The sequence below is a fragment of the Hylobates moloch genome, unplaced genomic scaffold, assembly GCF_009828535.3.
Source record: "Hylobates moloch isolate HMO894 unplaced genomic scaffold, HMol_V3 SCAFFOLD_14, whole genome shotgun sequence".
Lineage (NCBI taxonomy): Eukaryota > Metazoa > Chordata > Mammalia > Primates > Hylobatidae > Hylobates > Hylobates moloch.
The window spans coordinates 6,696,775-6,710,192 of NW_026652289.1; the positions used below are offsets into that span (position 1 = coordinate 6,696,775).

General features: G+C 40.5%; 1 protein-coding gene and 1 pseudogene across 4 annotated transcripts in view; both read right to left on the bottom strand.

Moving 5' to 3' along the window:
- SH3BGR (SH3 domain binding glutamate rich protein) overlaps positions 1-13,418 on the bottom strand; it is a 70,233-nt gene that overhangs the window by 25,237 nt on the left and 31,578 nt on the right. For all 4 annotated transcript variants that reach the window (XM_032174384.2, XM_032174383.2, XM_032174381.2 and 1 more), the window contains exon 3: positions 12,878-12,958. In XM_032174384.2, the coding sequence (XP_032030275.1) occupies positions 12,878-12,958 (81 nt within the window). The remainder of the gene's footprint in view (positions 1-12,877; positions 12,959-13,418) is intronic.
- LOC131381137 (myosin light polypeptide 6-like) lies at positions 954-11,874 on the bottom strand (annotated as a pseudogene).

Consider the following 13,418-nt stretch of genomic DNA (forward strand, 5'->3'; position numbering starts at 1 on the left):
CAAGATAGTTTACAATTCTTGATTTCACTATTATTCAATGTTTTCCTTTACAGAAGTGGCTCTCGACATTGATAAAACATTAAGTTCACCTGGGAGCTCCCTGCCTGAAGCTTCTGTCTTAATTGCTCTCAGATGTAGCCCCAGCATACTATTTTTAATGGCAAAAACTGCAATTACTTTTGCACCAACCTAATAGCTTTAACAGCTTCCCACAGATTTCTAATGTGCAGCCAGGGTTGAGGCTGACTGCCAGTATCTAAACTTCTCTCTGGAGTAAGAACAGCTCCCTCGGACCTGCTGTGCCTCCCCACCCAACTCAGTGCTCACTGCCCTGCCCTGTTGACCACTCTGTTGACCACTGTGTTGACCCCTGCCAGGTCTAAGAGCAGGATGGAAGCGGGCTCTGCCTTTCAAGCTCCAAGCCCAGGCCCAGGCCCAGGCCCTTCCTGCAACTGGAACACACCACTGGGGCTGTGCTGGGCCCATAGAGCCACTCCCATCTCTGACAGGCATTTGGACCTTGATTTCCTTCTTCAAACCAAACGTTTTTGCTTTCTAACCTTTCAGGGATTCTCCCATAGTTTCTAGTCCTCAGGCAGCACCCTTTCTGGTTTTCCTGCAGTCATAAGATAAGGGGATGGAGGGGGCTGCAGCAACATCTCCAACTAGAAGACCCTGTGGCATCTCTCGAATGATTAGCCCTCTTCCATCTGGTCTTTTGTTGTTTCTGGAACTCCTCTCGTGCACACATCAGGTCTCCAGCATCTGACTTGCAGACTGCCTTTCACTCACAATTTCTATTTCTTTGTGTTTTATTTTATGTTTGATGCTTTCTTCCCTCTGGTCTTCTTGAATGGAGGCCTGAACACTGTTCATTCTCTCTGTTGCTCATCTTGTAGTTTTTGTTTGTTTGTTTGAGGGTTTTGGGTTGGGGGGAACAGAGAACAAGTTTATTAGTGAATGCTCATGGCAAGCATTATCCAAGAGAGACAAGACGGGAAGGGTGCTGTGACCAGAAAGCCTTCGGGGCTAGATACACAGTGTCTCACAGGGCAAAGGACAGGGCTGGGGGGATGCTGGGAATGTGCCCAGCTACTCAGCACCACACAGACGAGCTCTTCAGAGTTGACAACCATTGCTGTCTTCATGCCCGGCCGCCAGCATCTCTACTTCTGCTTCTGTCATCTTCCCACCCAGTGTGACAAGGACTTGCCGGATTTCAGCACCCATGATGGTGCCGTTCTCTTCCTTGTCAAACACCCAAAGACCTTCCACATAATCCTTGGACTCGGATATAATCCTAAGACTAGACACCCTAGTCCTTGTTCCTGGCCACAGTCTGTAGCATGGGCAGGAAGTGCTCAAAGTCCAGCACCTTCACGTTCATCTCATCACTCCTGAGGTTCCCCCAGGACCTGGAAAACCTCAGCATTGGTGGGGCTCTGGCCCAAGGCCCTCGTCATGTCCCCACACTGGCTGTAAGGACCTTGCCATCACCCATTCAGTCAAACAGCTGGAAGTCCTCCTTGAACTCTGCAGTCTGGTTCTCAGTGAAGTTACATGTCAGACTGCTCAGCTCTGCTCAGCCACAGGCTAGAATGCATCACCTTCCATGAAGAATGACTGCTCAGAGGCCTGTCATAAAGGATTATATGCTAGAAACTTTGGAGTACAGGTTTCTGATGGTATTGCTTAAAGAACTGAGGCCATACCAGTGGGCTTAGTCAAAATTTCCAGAACTTTAGTTGAGAAGCAGATGGCTTCCTAACACTACTAGCCCAAGATCAGTGGAACAAGGATTCATTACATAGGACTAAATGAATTGGTGGGATATCATACCCTTTCCTGCAGTATGGACCCATCTTGTAGTATCAAATTAGAAAATTCCAGAACATCTTTTGAATGAATTTTGTGCTCCAAATTCATATCTTTTATGCTTCTCAACAAATGTTCCTCCAAATCTCCTTCTGCTTCTTCCTTTTGTACTCCTTCAAGTGAAGTCGTCTGTCCTCTGTCCAGTTTGGCCTTCCTCCTTCAAGTCACCAGGAAATGCCACACTTACTTAAATATTTTGCCATTACTCAAAAATGCTTTCAATAGGAACTCGCTAGTGATACCGGAAAATGAATCTCAAAACTTTTCATCACCAGTCACTTTTGGCCAAAAGTTACATGATCCAGATGTATTATCCCTGCCTTATTTATTAGATTGAAATGTGTTCTACAAGAAAATCCATCTTCCAATAGAAGATATTACTATGACTCTAATAGATGGATTTGAAACCTCTTTTGAGCAATGTTGGTCTGGCTGTTGGAATGTTAGAACTTCCTAATGTGGTTCCCATGAGAAGGACAGCCCTCGCTGGGATGTATAAGCTTTGGCACTGAGGAGTTATACACCAACAGCAATCTGTAACGGTAACACCTGTATATAATCCCAGCACTTTGGGAGGCTGGGGTGGGAGGATCACTTGAGCCCAGGAGTTCAAGTGCAGTGTGGGCAACATGGTGAAATTCTGTCTTTACAAAAAATACAAAAATTAGTCAGGCATGGTGGTGCATATCTGCGGTCCCAGTTACTAGGGAAGCTGTGGTGGGAGGATCGCTTGAGCCCAAGAGGTCGAGGCTGCAGTGAGCCGTGTTCAGGCCACTGCACTCCAGCCTGGGAGACAGAGCAAGACCCTGCCTCAAAAAACAGAAACAAAAAAACATTGTTATGGCTGTGTATATCTCTGTCAATTAAGGGGAAATCTAATTGCCTAAATAACTGGATGTCTTTCATTGATATAATAATATTCCCCTGACTAAATTAATGTACTAAAAGACATTGATTGCTGGACGTGGTGGCTCACATCTGTAATCCTAGCATTTTGGGAAGCCAAGGCAGGCAGATTATCTGAGATCAGGAGTTCAAGATCATCCCGGCCAACATGCCGAAACCCCGTCCCTACTAAGAAAATACAAAAATTAGCTGGACGTGGTGGCACACACCTGTAATCCCAGCTACTTGGGAGGCTGAGGCAGGAAAGTGCTTGAACTTGGGAGGCAGAAGTTGCAGGGAGCCAAGATTGTGCTACTGCACTCCAGCCTGGGTGACAGAGAGAGACTCCATCTCAAAAATAAAAAATAAAAAGCAAAAGACATTGATTATATTGTTGTTTTGCCTGGTATTAGACAACAGGTGCTTAAGTTATCAACCATAACTTCAGTTGTTTTAAATGTTAACTTGATCCTTCTTTAATCTGAATCTAGCATGTTTTACGACAGTGGTTTGCAATTGGGAGTTCCCATCACATATTCATACAGTTTTATTAATAAATAGATGTTTAGGACCTACTCCAGACCTATTACATCTTGTTTCTTGATATTCTTATCATATGCTTGGTATAGAGTATATTATGTCTCTGAATACATCAAGATTTTTGCTATGCCCACTTGTTGTTGTAAATTAGATATAATGTTTTCTGTATTCTTTGAAATAGGCCTAATGATTATGTTTATAAGTAATTTGTCTAAAATTTGGGGGGCTGATTTTATACTTTTGTTTTGCATGTCACAGAAAACAACAAATTTTCTCATCAAATATATTATTCTTGTTATGACTTTCTAGTCTTTCACTTTTGAAAATTATAAACAACGAATAAATGGCACCCATTTTAAGTTTTTTGTCATCTACAGATATTTTTGTTAGCATGTTTTGCTTTGATGCTTCCCTGAAGTTATTTGTAATGAGCTACAAGCAAAAACGCTTCATCTTTCATGAAGAATGACTGCTCAGAGCCCCACAGTAAAGGGTTATATGTTACATACATTTGAGTTCACGTTTCTGATGGCATTGCTTAAAGAACTTTGAGACCATATCCGTGGACTTAGTCAAATTTCCCAGAACTTTTGTTGAGAAGCAGATGGGTTCATTAGACAATTAACCCAAGATCCATAAGATCCAGTGGAATAGGAATTAATTACGTAGGATTAAATGAATTGGTGAGGGATGATAGTAGTTTTTATCTGGAATACTGTTGATGTTATTTTAATGTCTTATTTTCCTTATATATAAGGAAGCCCTTTCTGCTTTCTCTTAAGCTTTTCATACATCATAATAATATTGTAGATTTTGCTTTTGTAAACTGAAATGAATCACTTGTAAATGACCTCTTATTCTCCCTGCCTGACCCCTCTGGAGTTCAAAAACTCTTATTGAATCTGCTTATTGAATCAGAATATAAATATAGTTATTTGCATAACTTCAATAAGAATCTGCCTTCCTTCAGCCGGGCGCGGTGGCTCACGCTTGTAATCCCAGCACTTTGAGAGGCCGAGGCGGGCGGATCACGAGGTCAGGAGATCGAGACCACAGTGAAACCCCGTCTCTACTAAAAATACAAAAAATTAGCCGGGCATGGTGGCGGGCGCCTGTAGTCCCAGCTACTCGGAGAGGCTGAGGCAGGAGAATGGCGTGAACCCGGGAGGCGGAGCTTGCAGTGAGCCGAGACTGCGCCACTGCACTCCAGCCTGGGAGACAGAGCGAGACTCCGTCTCAAAAAAAAAAAAAAAAAAAAAAAAGAATCTATCTTCCTTCTTTCCAGGGCATAATTGAAAACATTGGTTATGTAACCTAGGTCCTGCCTGCCATGTCCTATTAAGAATGATGTTCATTTAATCAGATATGACCACAGGCTTTTAAAGAACTAAGGTTGACTTTATGGAACCAATGCTTACTTACAAAGCCCTCTTGGGAAAACTGGCCTGGCCCTTGGCCTAGAACTGCCTGCCTAAGACAAGAAAAATGTTCTAAAAGCAATGATGTTGCATATGATGATATGTTTTATGAGCACGCCTTTTCTACATAATTGTCAAGAGTACCTATTCTTAGCTTGAGTGAGGTTAATTTTCCTTGCTGACACCTTTCCACAATCTTGTTTACTACAACATGACACCATGATAAGTAATGTTTCCATAAATCAGATGTCTGTCTTTTCAAAGGATACTGGAAGTACTTTGTCCCTGTGCACAGTATAAACACCTATAAACCTAAGCAATGCTGACAGCACCAAAGGCTCTAGCACAAACTGTACTGCTAATTAGTGGGGTGTCTTTGAACAAGTCACTTAAGCTCCTTGGGCTTCATGTTGCTCCTCTCAGAAGAGAAGAATCTGGACTGGACGGCCTCTTAGGTATCTCTAGGCCAGGTTTCATAATCCCGCGGCCATCCCTTTCTTCCACATAACGAGAGTTTTATATAATATGACAGTACCTGAGCACAAATCAGGGCAGGATCTAAAAACTGAGATTAGATATTAAGATAAAAATTAGATAAGATAAAACACAGCAGAGGCTGAAATAGATTTATATGTATTAGTATAAACAGATCTCAAAATATAATTTTTTTTAAAAAAAATAGCAAGTTACAATAAACTAACCTGTCCCATTTACATTCAATTTGAAGAATAGTGCTGAATATCTCCGGAGTGTTTCATTGACTTTGGTACCCCAGTTGATTATTGCCTCGAATTTCAGAGGTGAACACCTACTATGAGTTATGAGCTGTATTTGGCTCTGAGGATGTAAATATGAAAGATATAGTCCCAGATTCTGCATCTTATCTCTAACAATCTTCTATGTTGCTGTCTGAGTCAGAGGCTTTGTGAAATGTAAATCACTCCGCATTGACCTTTTCCCATCATTCTCATTGCCAAGAAAAAAGTCCAGACACAGAAGGCCCTTTACAATATCATTCCTACTAACTTTTCTTGCCTCAGCTCTTATCTTTACCCATTTCCATACCTGGGTTCTACTGAAACCTCTGATTCCATCCAAAGTGTGACTTCACTGAATGAAACATACTCTTATAAATTTCATTGCCTTAGTGTATAAATCCATCTTCCCATAGCGTCTTGACTATCTTTTTCCACTTACTGAGCTCCTACTAAATCTTCCAATACCAAGTGAGATATCAACTCTTTTCAGAGACTTAATCTAAGGCCTGAGATTGGTGGACCATCTCCATATTCATATAGACAGTTATTTTATCTACTTATAGAATGCTCACATCTAACTATTCCTCTAGACCATAAAGTCCCTTCAATCAACCAGCCCAGTGTCTGGCCCAGCATGTACTCAAATAAATTCTCTTGAAAGAATAAATTATAAAATAAATACCCCTAAGAGGTAGGTGGTCATATTTCTCTCTTCATTTTATAGCTGGGAAAGCATTAAAAATCTTGCCCCCAAATTCAGGGTCAGCAGGTAAAAAGCATATAAGGTTTTCTAACTGAATCATATGTTCTTTTCCACTGGAGTTCCTCTTCATTTCATGCTGAATGAGAGAGATTATGGATGGAAAGAAATACCAGGACTACAGAAGCCTCGATGAGAAGAGAGGTGAAATCTGAGACTTCTCAGGAGAAATGCAAGAGAAGGGGTCTAGGAAGTGGGATGCCCCTAGACATGAATGGCAAGTCATTATCTCAGAGAGAGAAAAATGGCAATATCTATGTTGATCAACTTCCATCCGTTTATTTTATTTTATTTTTGTTGCTGAAAATATGACGTTGATCCTGGACACTTTGCACACTGGAAAATAAGTTCATCTGCTCTAACTTTTCCACATAATTTTCTAAAGTCTGTTTTTTTTTCCCTGTAAAACTTAAAGCAGCTTTACACATAGTAACTTTGGACAAGGCCATTTGCCATTTGTGTGTCTTTCTGCCTTGAAACAAGTTTTATTTGAGTTGTGTTCTTCTCCATTTAGAGCAATCCTCCTCAAGTTTTGACCAGGACATTTTAAGGGCTTTTAACTAATAAGAGCATAGGCAATACAACATTGCCATGTGCTTAGCTCCAAATATTGCTCCAGGCCGGATGCAGTGGCTCATGCCTGTAATCCCGCACTTTGGGAGGCCAAGGTGGGAAGATCACCTAAGGTCAGGAGTTCAAGACCAGCCTGGCCAACATGGTGAAACTTCGTCTCCACTAAAAATACAAAAATTAGCTGGGCATGGTGGCGGGCACCTGTAACCCCAGCTACTCTGGAGGCTGAGGCACAAGAATTTCTCGAACCCGGGAGGAGGAGGTTGCAGTGAGCCGAGATTGCGCCACTGAATTCCAACCTGGGTGACAGAGCAAGACTCTGTCTTAAAAGAAAAAAAAAAAAAATTGCTCCAGCTCTTCATTATGAAAATTTTAAAGACAAAGAAAAGCTTTTAAAGATGAACTACATAGATCCCTCGGCCTCTCCCCTGGTAATTTACGGTCAGTAAGTCTAGAGTAAAACTCAGGCATCTGAATTTTTTTTAATTGTCCAAGAGATTCTGATGCAAAGCAGCAACTGTAGAAGTATTGGAAATCGATTAAACAAAAGATACACAAATGGTCATCGCAGCAGTATTCATGATAGCCAAAACGTGGAAACAACCCAAATACCCACCCGCTGAAGAATGGATACGTAAAATGCGATCCATCCACTCGCGCCATGGATAGTAGTCTGCCCTAACAAAGAAAGAAGTGCTGACACCTGCTACAACACGGACAAGCCTCGACAACATGATGCCAAGTGAAAGAAGCCAGTCACAAAGGATCCCATGGTGTATGGTTCCACTGGCATTAAATGCTCAGACGAGGCAAGTCTATAGAGAATGAAAGCATTTTAGTGGTTCCCTAGGGCAGGTAGAATGGCTGAATTGGGAGTGACAGCTAAGGGGTACTGGGTTTCTTTTAGGGGTGATTACAATATTTTGGAAGTAGATAGCGGTGGTGGTTGGACAACTCTGCATATACTAAAAGCCACTGAATTGTACACTTTAAATGGGTGAATTGTGTGGTGTGTGAATTATATCCCAATAAAACTATTTTTTTAAAAAGAGCAATGATATTAAAATCCTTAATCTCAAATTATGTAACTAAAAATAGATTAAATTAACCAACATATGGAAAGAAATTAATGGAATAATAGGGGATGACAGTTCCTTTTCAGGAAGACTGGGACCATTGAAACTTCAGGCAGTTTCTAGTTAATCATGGGAAGCTGAAAACAGATATTTCCTTCGGCTTCTTACCAGAACCCCACTGACAATACAATAAAGGTGTTAAAAAGAAAAGGATAAATTCACAAGAACAGGGTAAATGGGCAAGAAGTCTTTTTGCAGGAAAAAAAAATGTCCACAGAAATTCAAAGGCAGTAAAGGGAATCGTTGAGTAATAATTGACTTAACCAGAAAAAATCTGAAACCTAATTGCTTACAAAGAGCAATGTGAGGGAAAGAAGAAGCAGATTTAGTTTCCCTCCTCATCCCTGGACAGCAAATGACTGTCCCCTTCTAAACAAGCAGTTTTTGTCTCTGTAGAAGCTGAACTAGAGGAAATATGACCTCCTGGGCATGAGGCCAGCTGAAGTAGGGAACCATACTGAAAACAAGGGGTCTATATAAGAAGTTCACATTCCGAAAGAGGACACCCTCCATTCCCTTCCCTACTTGCTTCTAGAACACTGGCAGCCAGATTTATTTCCCACTTTCCACCACCCCCACCTCCACTACCATCACCATCACCAACACCAACATCACCACCACCACCATGACCACCACCATCACCCACCTCACCACCACTACCACCATCCCTGTCACCACCACCATCACTATCATCACCACCATCACCATCACCACCACCATCTCCACCATCACCACCACAATCACCACCTCTACCACCTCCACCACCACCATCACCACCATGACCACCACCACCATCACCACCACCACCACCACCATCACTACCATCACCACCACCACCATCACCATCACCACCCTTACCACCTCCACCACCACCACCACCATCACCATCACCATCACCACCACCACCACCATCACTACCATCACCACCATCACCACCATCACCACCACCACCACCATCACCACCACCACCACATAGCCTCGTTATGTTGCCCAGACTGGCCTTGAAACCCTAGGCACAAGCAATCCTCTCACCTCAGCCTTCCTAGTTGCTGGGAATACAGACATGCAGCCCCACTGCCAGCTCATTACTTTGTCTTAAATACAAACAGTCAAAGATCACCAAACATCTGAGGAAAACAACTTACATAAAAATAAAAAGGAAAGCAAAGCAAACAGAGAAGAAAGAGAATCAGAGAAAACAGAGAATGCAATGAGTTGAAGAAGATGTAAAAGAAAACTATATTTAATAAACTCGGAATTAAGAAAAATAATGAACCTATATAATAAGAATAGGAAGCTATTTAATAAGGGAACCTGCAGAGATAACAGAAAAGAGCTTTTGAGAAGGTCAAATATGATTGATAGAGAAATAGAAAAAACTACCAATAGAGGGAAGACAAGGTAGAAAATTAAGAAAATATCCCAGAAAGCAGAAAAATACAAAAATATGGAAAATGGGAGAGAAAAGATAAGAAAATTAGAGAGTTCATCCAAGAGGTCCAACATTCAAATAAGAAGAATTCCAAAAAGAAAAGAAAGTGAAGATGAACTGGAAATGAACCTGCATAGAAGTCCTCTAACATTTTGTTTTCCAGAGCCAAGGGACATGACCTTTGAGATCAAAGGGTCCCAGCAAATGCCCAGCACAAATAACGAAGACCTCTACCAGCTACCTCATCGTACAACTTCAAAACCAAAAAATAGGACCCTAAAATCTCCCAGAATTGGGAATGACAAAAATAGGCAGATAAAAAGATCTGGAGACAGACTGGCATCAGATGTGATCTCAGAGCAGCTCTGGAAGTGGGAAGAGATGATGGTGCGGCACCTTCCCGGTTCTGAGGTGCAGCAACATCCAGCCTGGAATTCTGCACCTAAGCACACTGCAGACTAAAGCAGGAAAATATAAGACATTTTCTGGCATGCAATGTTTAGCAGGACTGTTTTTTTAAAAAGTAATCTTTGTAGGACTATTTGACCTTTCCAATATCATACATGTAATATTTGAAAAAAGTTAATTTTTTAATATTCGGAAAACAATCTTTTATAGCAAAATTGTTAGGAGAAATAAGTTCAAGATATTGATTTTACAAGATAGTACTATAGTAAATAACAATGCACTGTATTTTGAACATCACTGAGAGTAGATTTTAAGTGTTCTCACCACAAAAAAAAAGTATTCAATGAAATGTGGATGTTAATTAGCTCAGTTTAGCCAATCCACAATGTATACGTATTTCACAACATCACATTGTACGTGGTAAATATACACTATTTTTGTCAATTTAAAAAATATCACACAAAAATGAAAAAATACACATTCAGTTACAAAGACACTTAAGACAGACATTTATCAAAACCAAATTCCCTCCTCATAGCACAGTAAAACCAGAAACAAATTTCTAAAATACAATTTAATGGTCCTAAGATCAAGGTCATTAAAATGCTCATATCTGGAAGGTACAGTAAAGCTGGTCCACCATAGTGCAGCAGGATGAATGTTATAATCTTCTCAGAAAGTAATCTGGAGGCACATTCAAAGCCATAAAAATTTGTGTGCATTTCTGTCTCACTGAAAGAGCTACCAGGAATTTATACTAAGGAAATACTCCAAAATAAAGAATACTATTTCATGGTGAAAATCAGTGCAGAGTTATTTGTAATTAAATATAATGAGCAACCACAGGTTCAAAAATATAAGCATAGTGAAAAAATATTATGCTGGACACAGTGACTCACACCTGTAGTCCTAGCTACTTGGAAAGCTGAGGCAGGAGGACAACTTGAGCACAGAAGTTCAAAACTAGCCTGGGCAACATAGCAAGACCCTGTCTCTAAAAAGTAAATAAATGAATAAAAATTTTTTTAAATGCATGGCACATCAACTTGATGGAATGTTATACAAAATATTTAGATGACATTATGACACCATAATAGCATAAACATGTTTATGACACAATAATAAGTAAAAATTTAAAATATAGGAATAAGGAAGTCAATTATGATACATCAATGTAATAGGGTATCGGACAAAAGTTTTAAATGATCATCATGAAGGCTATAGCCACATGAAAAAATAAAAGATTCTAATGCTATAAGAAAAGGAATAAAAATTAAAAAGATATTGCAAAGGGAAGAAATAAGGAAGACATGATTCCTGGAATTTGTGATGAACAGACAGAAAATACATTTTTCTACTACCCTCTCCCCCTTCTGTTTATTGGGACTCTTGGTGAAGACAGTAACTCTGTCAAGAATTTGACCTACAAAAGGTTAAAGAAAAAGTCGTTTCAAAGCTTTGCCACATTATTATTGAGCAAGGATAGAAAATTCCCTTTTGTTTAGATAACCCCCTAGTGGGCCTTTGTAAAAACTAGACTCTCCCCTCCTACCACCCACAGGTCTGGGGTCTGGAAGAAGGGGATTGAGAAGTAATAGGAATACGGGACATGTCTACTGAAAGACAGAGAACTTGGGTTAAGAAGAGAGATTGAGCTTGGGTAAAGAACAGAGATGAGGGAACTTTCCAGAACATAGGGAGGAGACAGGAAGCTAGAGAACCGGCAGTAAACAGGGACGCAAGGGACTCTGCCCAAATTTCCAATGGTGGGAAGGAGTAGGGCACTTTTTAAAACAATGATGTCTGCCATTTTTCTCTTTCACTCTGTGGGAAAATTCCCCCAAAATAATTGTCTATGCACAGTCCCTCATTCTCACTACCAGCCCTCCTTAGACCACTCTGTCTAGACCACATACATCTGCCTCCACCTCTCCTCAGAAACTACTTCTGTCATGGCCACTAATGACCTCCATGTCGTCAAAGCCAGTGGTCACCTTTATGGCCTCACCTGACTCAATCTCTCAACCGCGTTTGTCACAACTAACATCACCCTCTTCTGTAAAGAGCCGAGCTCCTCCTGGGCTTCCATGACACCACGCGCTCCTGGTCTCCTCCTGCCTCCCCCACTCTCCATCTTAGCCTCCTCAACTGGTTTCTCATCTTCCAGACAACTTTAAACTTGAAGCCCCGCCACCCCCTCTCTGGTCTCCACCCTGTCAACTTTCTCATTACTCTGTTTCATCCACTTTTCATGACTTCAGCTCCATCTACACGCGTTCGCAGCTTCCACGTGTGTGTCTCCAACCGGACTTTGCAGAGACACAAATCAGCATGCAATTGCCTACCTCACTTCTTCACTCAGCTGCCTCATTCAAACTTAACTTCCCCTGTCAATATGGTCCTCTCTCAGAGCGGATTTTTACACACACTGATTAGAAGTCATCATGGAATCCATCCCTATCCACATTCAATCCATCAGCAAGTCCTAGCAAGTCTCATGAATTAAACATGCACACAAGTCAAATTCATGGTTCCTGCTTTATTAGCATAACTCTCCATTTAATTATACATAATCAAAGATGAGACATCACTGAAGAAAAAAATCTGATAAAACCTACCTTGTTCTTGAATCGAGATCTTACCTGTCCCATTTTTATGAGACAAAAATGTAGTTTGGTTCATTTAAATAGAAATAATATAAGGGCATATATCATTATGAAATTAACTCATATAAAGCTATATGAGAAGTCAATTCAAAACAAAATAATTGTATAAACACAACCTAGGAGCTCAAATGTTTACATATTTAATGAATGCACTTAAGATTATTCAAAGTAATGATATTTCCTAACTTAGGTATTATAAAATTTACCTCAACAAGGTGAAAACATAGCATAAATATGAAAAGCATAATTTTGGATTTTAGTAAAAACTGCATTCTCTCTATGCATAGGACTTCATCAGAATAAGAAGTGTACTAAAATCATGTTAATTTAAAGATCATCATGTATTAAACAGTCTTGGATGCTGTGATTTCTACCTTCATTTAGTATTACCTGTTTTGAACCCCAATGGAGTTTGTTCAAACTTACCTTTGAGTCTGGAGGAGGAGCCAAACCAAGGAAGGAATAAATAATATTCTCTTCTTTTGCAGAGAAGAAAGAGTCAAAATCCTTGAAGCAAAGAAAAATAAAGTTTAAAACTACTGCACACTTGTGAGCCAGTTTATTTACGGAAACTGATCTTTTTTATTTATTAGTCCTTAAGTTAGGAGCTCACACAAAAAGTCATCCCAGTTTGCTTTGTCAAAGATGACTAACCTCCAGAGTTAAGAAATCTAACCATGAACTTTACATTTGTTTTTATACACTTTCATTGTGCTTGTATACCACAGCAAAAGCGCACGCGCGCGCGCACACACACACACACACACACACACACACCCCTACCCACGCTCAGGAATTGCTGACAAGACCCAAATATACACAGTAAATGGCTTTTCCAAGTTTCACACCACTAGCTGGTTTACTTATAATCTGGCCCTATGCATATGGTCCCTGATCAGCTGAGACTGAGATGATACAGGCTGTCCATACTGTGATTAAAGTATCTCTAAGGGCCCAGATGCATCTC